Source organism: Poecilia mexicana, unplaced genomic scaffold (assembly GCF_051168715.1).
Source record: "Poecilia mexicana isolate PSO_F unplaced genomic scaffold, ASM5116871v1 scaffold_11, whole genome shotgun sequence".
Lineage (NCBI taxonomy): Eukaryota > Metazoa > Chordata > Actinopteri > Cyprinodontiformes > Poeciliidae > Poecilia > Poecilia mexicana.
This window is the reverse complement of record NW_028263380.1, coordinates 7,537,645-7,545,075: the sequence shown is the minus strand read 5'-3', so window position 1 is coordinate 7,545,075 and position 7,431 is coordinate 7,537,645. Positions and strand designations below refer to the sequence as shown.

Here is a 7,431-nt window from a genome sequence, read left to right as displayed (position 1 = left end):
TGGTACACAAAAAAAAAACGTGATTTTGATGTTTATTAAACTGCTTTAACAAAATCGCCAGTGCCACTTCAGCTCAAAGTAAATCTGATAGAGGCAAGGGTGAGGAGTTTGTATTTTAAGTTGATTGAACTGTTTCCGCACTTTTAATATGTAATCTATGCCTTACTTTTTAGCCACAGTACTAATTTTATTCAAAACAATAAAAATAACTACTGTTCATAAAGAACACACATTCAAGTGTAAAGAGGCAAATTCAAATCAGAAAATAACTCCTCACCTAAACTTGCACAGTGTGTGCAGTGGAAGCCACGTTTAAAGCTTGTAGCCAGACTCAATTAAACTCACTGTATATACAGTATGTGTCTTATAGAACAACATGGCATGCTCTGCTTTTTAGTTTGCGTCACAATTTTGTCAATTTTTTTTTCAAGTAAGATCATATCTGACCCCTGAAAAAATCAAGCTTTCTCATCCAAGTGCCTCATGAGACATAAGATCACTGCGTAGTTATGAGGAGATCGGTTTGGACTTTGTAGTTCTTTCCTTTTTATTTTGCATTTTAATAATAAAATACTTAATTTAAAGGTGCTTAGAAAGATCCCGATCAGAAAAGCCTTTTGGCAATATGATGTAGTACGGAATGGATCTCACAACAAAAAAGCCACAAGCAAGTCGAGAAGAAGGACGGGATAGAGGGGACTGTCAAAAGTTGTTCATCCAACATTATATTGCACTAATAAATCTCCAAGGTTTTTGTACATTTTATGTATGTACCTTATATAACTTCATTTGTATACTGACATAACTATTGAAACATTAAAAGAAACATTAAACAAGAAATCCTTACATTTAAATCTAATATTTAAGGATGCATAAAATCAGTTTATTTAGCAGCAACCAATTGCTGATTAGCGGTTCCTCTCATGATGTCATCAAATCAGATACAAACAAAGCAGAATAAGCACATTTGTTTCCTTTTGGGCAGCTTTTTAAAACCTTAAGCATCGTGAAATCCTGCAGTGGAAATTCGTACGTCATTACCAAGCTGTGTTTTATTGCACTTGTAGTTTGTTTGTTCAAAAAAAAACCATCTGTGTTGAATTGTTTCTTTAACATTTAAACTAATAAATCTGACCAAAAAAGCAGCTTCAGGTAAAATATGTATTCAAGTTTTGAAATGTTGATTTCAATCAAATCAACCTTTTGATTTAAATCTATTAATCAAGTTTATTTGTGTAGCACATTTCAGCAACAAGGCAGTTCAAAGTACTTTGCATCATAAAAACACAAAAATACAAAGTCATTGAAGACACCACATAGTCAACAATTAAAACCAGTAAAGTTACATTTTGCCAAGTCTCGTCATTACACATCACACTTGTGATTGAAATGGGTTATAAAAAAAATAAAAGATACATCCTGTGGTCAAAAAGTCACTACAAAAAATATTTTTAGGATGTTTTTGAGCAGCTTTATCACACATGTTTCGATACAGGTTAAAATCTGCAGAACTTTGTTTTGGACTGAGGTAAAAAAAAAAAAAAAAAAAAGACAATTTACTCACTCAAAAAGTCCCAACAAAGATCTTGCACTTCTGCATTGTGGCATGTTTAAACTAACCCACCCTTCCAGTCTGCCAGGCAGGAAGAGCCACACTCAGCTGTGCATTGTGTTGAAGGGGGCATGCCACTTGGCCTCTCTCCGTCTTGCACACACACATATGCTCACAGTGCTGGGTCAGTCAGGCATCGCTCCTAACAACCGGCGCCTCGGCCTTGTGTTTCCATGGCAATCAGCACCAGCGATCTTCCCACGGTGGCAGCGGAACCCAGCACCGAGTGCTACGGGGAGCCATGTGTGAGAGTGTGTGTGTGTTTAGCGTGCTTGCATGAATATGGGAGTATAAAGAGCGCTATCTTGTCCGGTGAAGAGCACAGATGTTCAGACACTCATTGGACTGATTCCTCTCTTGACCCCTTTGTCATTGCCCCTCATGTCTGCACACATTGGCAGGCACACAGAGCCGCCTCAAACAGTTTGGATTTTTTTTGTTGTTGTTGTTGTTGTTGCATGTTGTGCAAGATCTCAGCAGAAAATACATGAAAATCTGGCTGCAATTTCTTTTTTTTAACATTCAGATCCAAGAATTTTACAAAAGCAGCACTTTTTGAAATTCAATCCTGCAGATACGACCATATGAACCTTTAAAACTGACATTATTTCCCCTATAATAACTTCCAAACGATATTTCCACTACGTTCAGTTTACAGTTCACGCATCATTTTGTCGCTTTTTGTTTTTGTTTTGTTTTGTTTTGTTTTTTTGTAGACGCCTCATTCCCACAGCCTTAACCTCCCCCCTCGCCACCGCTACCATCGTCCAACAAAGCAGCATAATTTAAGGCTACATAGAAAGACAAAAGTGAGGAAACAAAGTAGTAGGAAGATCGGAAGCTAATTGACTGAGGATGACTGAGCAAAATGGAAAGACGGGAGGATGGGAAGATGGAAGGGAGGGTGACAGGCCAGGGAAGGGTAGATTAAAGGGAGGGAGGAGGGCCTGAGGAGAGGAGGCGGGGGAGCCGAGGCTGGCAACCCTGCCCCAAACTGCCAAAGTCCTACTTTGTCATTGGGTGCCTGTGACAGAGAGAGCAAGCCAAGAGAGACATAAGAGAGGAATAGACTACGATTGGATGCCACTGACTGTGTAAAAAGGCTGAAGCGACTCGTGAGTATTCTTACTTGTCATGGGCCCTTGGGGGTTGCTCAAGAAGAAGAGGTCCGAGGGCACACGAAGAAGCGGCGGCGCGGGAAGAAGCGAGCAGAAGTGACAAGAAGGAAAACAAAGCTTTTAGAACTGACAGCGTCAAGAGAGTCACACTCTTCAGTGTCCCAGTGACTCCACTGAAAGAGAGAGAGAGAGACGGCGGTCAACAACTCATCCATCAATCCACCCGTACCATCCATCATCATCTGTCTGACAAAGAGGTGAAAGGTTAAAGGGAAAAAAACTAAAAATGAAGAGACCTCACGACTACAGCTCTCCAGACTCGGACACAGACGAGTTCATCGACGTGGGGCAGGAGGACAGCTACTGGTGAGCATCCGCCCGAGCCACACCTGAGGGCTGGAGCGCGTTTCCCTCCAGAGTAAAATTACACCGCTGTGCTCGCTGGCTAAATATACACACGCGCGATGGCTCCCAACAATGTCGTGTGATGAGAAATGGGTGTTGCACAGCATTGAAGTTCAAAGAGTGTGGGGGGGTAAAATGTTGGTTTTTCAGGGCCGTTACACTGATGCATTGCAGAAAATGTAAATATTAAAAGCAATGACTTATTGAGGGTTTTTTTCACAGTCTACAACACTTTCACTATGATTAGTAAGCATTGCAGTTTTTCCTCATTTGAACACTGTAAAATAACAGAAAAAACTGAAGGTATTAGTTAAAAATCAAATGTGTTGCACAGATTATTTTTTTTAAATGTATAAAATTTGGGTGCATGTCGGTTAATAAAGAGTTAGGAATATATTACAAAAAAGGTAGATATTATCTGAGGCCTGCTGGTTCTGAAACATGCAGTTTTTTTATTGCTTAATTTTAAGAAATGGTATTTAAATATTTTTATATGCAGCGCAACAAAAAAGGTAAATGATTGTATTATATTGTTGGGTTTATGTGAATATGCATTTTCAACATTTAAGCATCTATAAACAGAAAGTTAGAAACTAACTCAAAAGCAAAACAAGAAAAGTAGAATTAATTATGTTTTGTATTATGTTTTTAGAACTACTAGCTTCTCTTTTAGTTAGCTATATGACTTGTTATTTTGAAAATGTTCATCACAGTTTATATCTCAGTGCAACATTCTATGGAAAAATAAACTAAATTGCTAATTTTTTTTCCTCATCTAACTAAATTAACATTATTTTATTAAAGGATCAGTCAGTAAAGACAAAGTTCTAGCTTTGGCACATAAAGATTGATTGATCACTGGAGGCTCAAATGTGGCCTATTTAATCACAAGTCATTAATCTAAGTTGTTTGAGCGTTGTGCAAAATGCCTGATACGTTGTAAAAAAAAAAAGAAAAAAGACTGAATGTAGCATGCTCTCTCCTTAAATGTCATTGAAACATTAAAGTTTTTAGTTGAACTGGTCAAATTCCTTTGCGGAAAATTTCACACGCATCTGGATTAAAGGAAATATTTGCGAATGTGCGTGCTTCCAATGCATATATGCAGAATTAAAAGAGAATGGGTTACATCACGAACGCAAAGTGAGCCAGTGACACAAAAAAGGGGTTTGGTGGGTTTAAAGAATTTGAACTGCACTCTGATGTTCGAGCTGAGGACTACGCTGTTTTTCCAAGGCCTTCATCATCAAAAATCAACCTAAACAAAAACAGTCTTCTTGATTTGGCAGCTCTCAAGTTAAAAAAAAAAAAAAAAAAAAAAAATCTAATGGAAGTTCAATGCGTCTCTGCAGCAACAGTTCTGAAGGGAACTCCAAGCTGTGGAACTCTCTCAGGGCGTGTAAGACGAGAGTTCACAGACGAACGTGATCCGTTTTGGCCGACTGCACCAGGAGGGCCAAGGCTCCCATGTTGCCTGTTGGAGCCTCCGTTGCAAAACAAAAGCGTCGCCCCAGGGCTACGTAATTATCTTCCTAAAAGTGCTTTCTCCAAAAATATATGCAACCAAAAAAGCCAATCTCATCTCTGTTGTTTCTCAGTGCCCAAAAGTCAGTACGATTCAAAGGGGTTGATGTGCTCTTCTTCTCCCTGTGTCACATTAAGCAGGGTAATAACAACAAGATGCAGGCGACTCAATGTTACCACATTTAGTCTTTTTTTCCATCTTCCTTTTTTACTTACTCCATCTCCATAATGCAGCCCCGTCACCGGGTCCATGTCTCCAGGCAGCGCCTCGCAGATTCTGGCACGGAAGAAGAGGAGAGGGGTGAGCGGGAGCTTTGGATCTTCACTTTCTAAGATCCTCGTCTCGATGTGGTTTGACTCTTAAAGTCCCTTTGCTCTTCTTGTGGTGCAGATCATAGAGAAAAGGCGCAGAGACCGGATCAACCACAGCCTTTCGGAGCTGCGGAGACTGGTGCCAAGTGCTTTCGAGAAACAGGTAGATTTTCACGATAGAGAATGATGGAGGATGACATAATTAGATCATCGCGATGGCTTTCAGAGTGTTTTTGAGTAAAACGAGGCTCTTTATTTCCCTTAAGGGTTCTTCTAAGTTGGAAAAAGCAGAAATTCTCCAGATGACTGTGGACCATCTCAAACTGTTGCATGCAATGGGAGGAAAAGGTACAAGGACAGAAGTACTTTGAAATGCTTTTGATGTCACTTCTTAATGAGAAAGACTTGAATTAAACTGATATTTCAATCACAGGGTACTTTGACGCGAGGGCATTGGCAGTAGACTACCGGACCCTTGGCTTCAGGGAGTGCGTTGGAGAGGTTGTACGGTACCTAAGCTCACTGGAGGGGGAGTCTCCGGACCCAATAGGAGCTCGCCTCGTTTCCCACCTCTCGCACTGTGCCAGTGAGCTGGACCCTCTCCTCCTACAGCCACCCCCTGCCTCCGCCTTACCCTTCCCTCCCTGGCCATGGACCTCCTTCCCGCCAATTGCCCCTGCTACGCCGGCCCCTTCCTCGCCATCTTTCCCAAGCGGCCGCAGGGATCTTGCCCTGCTGGGGAGCTACCCGTCATCCGCCTCGCTGCGTCTGGCCCCGTTGGCTGGCTGTCAGCAGGGCGCCCCGCCGCTCCTCGGACCGACAGCTCTGGCCTCCATTCACAGGGTGGCTTCCCTCCCATCGTCTCCTGCTCTGGGCCACTCCAGACCGAACCAGCCGTCCCCTCACAGCACCACATGTGCCTCACCTCTACCTCTCCCGACTGCATCCTCTTCCTCTCCCTGTTCCTCTTCTTCCACTTCATCATCTTCTGCCCCTCCACAAGTGTCCTTCCGGCCTTTTGCGCCTCTGGGCTCACCGATAGCCCAGCGCAGGAGCTTAAGCGGAGCATCCAAGGCACCACAGGGGTGGGGGACTGAGATCGGGGCGTTTTGAAGATCGTCTCTAACAAATGAACTCTGTAAAGTGAACACGGACCTTTCATTTGCACCATGTAGCAAATACGCATGAGCATTGTCTCTCTTAAGGGACTCTAAAAGCCATATCAGACAATGAGTGAAGTTTTAGATTCTTACAATCATAAATGAAGGAATGTGAAGGAATTTCTTTGTTGTATCTATGTTCTTGTTTGACAAAAACACATATAGTGTCCCGCAGAGCCATATATGCTGTTTTCCTCAAGAAAACTTGAGGGTGAGTTTTGACTGAACTTTGAGCTGTGATGTTTTCCTTTATTTTCTCTAAAACATTTATACATTTGATTACTTTTTTTTTTGCTTTCCAGAGAATGTTTGACAAAAACCTCTATAAAGTTTAAGTGCCTTCACCCTTGTATGTGTTTCTGCTTTCTTTCACTGACTACATGAGTAATAGCCGGCGTGTTTTTGCAGCTGTCAACACAAAGAGCAAAGGAATGGCAAAGAGACAGAGAGCTGTACTCCTCGTTTATCCATATCTGTCACGTCTGCAAACACTGCCAACATGTTCCCCAGCCGTAACCCTCTTTGAGCATGTAAGCTGTCTCCAGCCATGGCTTATGGGAGCTGTGGTCTTGCGGTGGCGGAGGATAAACATGGTGGGAGATGGTGATGTTTTTGGGATGCCGCGGTGAGGCAAACAGACCCATCACTGTGCCCTCTAATTGGTGCTCCCCTGTAATTAACTTCGTCCTCATATCAGCCAATGCAGCCCCCCTCCTCTCCTCCACTCGCCATTTCCCTTCCATTCTTACTCTTCAATCCTGCGGTACACCAGCGGATATCTTCTCTCTCTGTTTGTCTGCGCCACTGTCTCCTCAACAATGGACGGACTGAGGAGAGGGAGGGATGAAGACGAAGGAAAACAAAAGGCGCAGATCTGAAGGTCTGTGGTCGAGTGACTGATTCGGCATAGACGTTTAATAACAGGGTGGGGGTGGGAGGTAGGGGAAGGGGTTAGGGGTTGATGAGAGGGGCTGTGAAGGTTCAGATGGAAAGAGAGAAGCATACTTTGAATAAAAGGAAGTTGGCCAGTGCACAGAGTGTGCACAACACATCCCTGAAGAGTGATAAATGGCAGTTGCGAGCAGTTGTTTTCTCTTGAAGCTCCGCATGGCCATGCTGTGTTTCACCAGAGCTGCACGCTGGAGGGATGAGAGGAGTTTTGTGTGTGTTTATTGCTGGCCAACGCTTTGATCTACTTCGGGATGCAATGTCTGTGGTCTGCGGTCCAAAAAATGTGTGTGTTCCGCAAAGTGCGCACTGTTTATTTGAATGAGCGTGCTAGTGCGTGCTTGAGCCGGTC

At 42.8% G+C, this 7,431-nt stretch overlaps 1 protein-coding gene across 1 annotated transcript; it reads left to right on the top strand.

Annotated features, from left to right (window-relative positions):
• Nucleotides 1–1,148: 1,148 nt before the first annotated feature.
• On the top strand, nt 1,149–6,492 carry heyl (hes related family bHLH transcription factor with YRPW motif like). The gene is made up of 5 exons (XM_014996028.2): nt 1,149–3,096; nt 4,894–4,960; nt 5,051–5,134; nt 5,238–5,319; nt 5,405–6,492. The coding sequence occupies exons 1-5, from the start codon at nt 3,017–3,019 to the stop codon at nt 6,082–6,084; spliced, it is 993 nt and encodes a 330-aa protein (XP_014851514.1). The 5' UTR covers nt 1,149–3,016; the 3' UTR covers nt 6,085–6,492.
• Nucleotides 6,493–7,431: the final 939 nt, after the last annotated feature.

Excerpts from the sequence above, each read along its gene's own strand:
- heyl (XM_014996028.2), top strand. The coding sequence starts at position 3,017 with ATGAAGAGACCTCACGACTACAGCTCTCCAGACTCGGACACAGACGAG. Across the intron at positions 4,961-5,050 it reads CACGGAAGAAGAGGAGAGGG|ATCATAGAGAAAAGGCGCAG; the intron begins GTGAGCGGGAGC and ends CTTGTGGTGCAG. Across the intron at positions 5,135-5,237 it reads CAAGTGCTTTCGAGAAACAG|GGTTCTTCTAAGTTGGAAAA; the intron begins GTAGATTTTCAC and ends ATTTCCCTTAAG.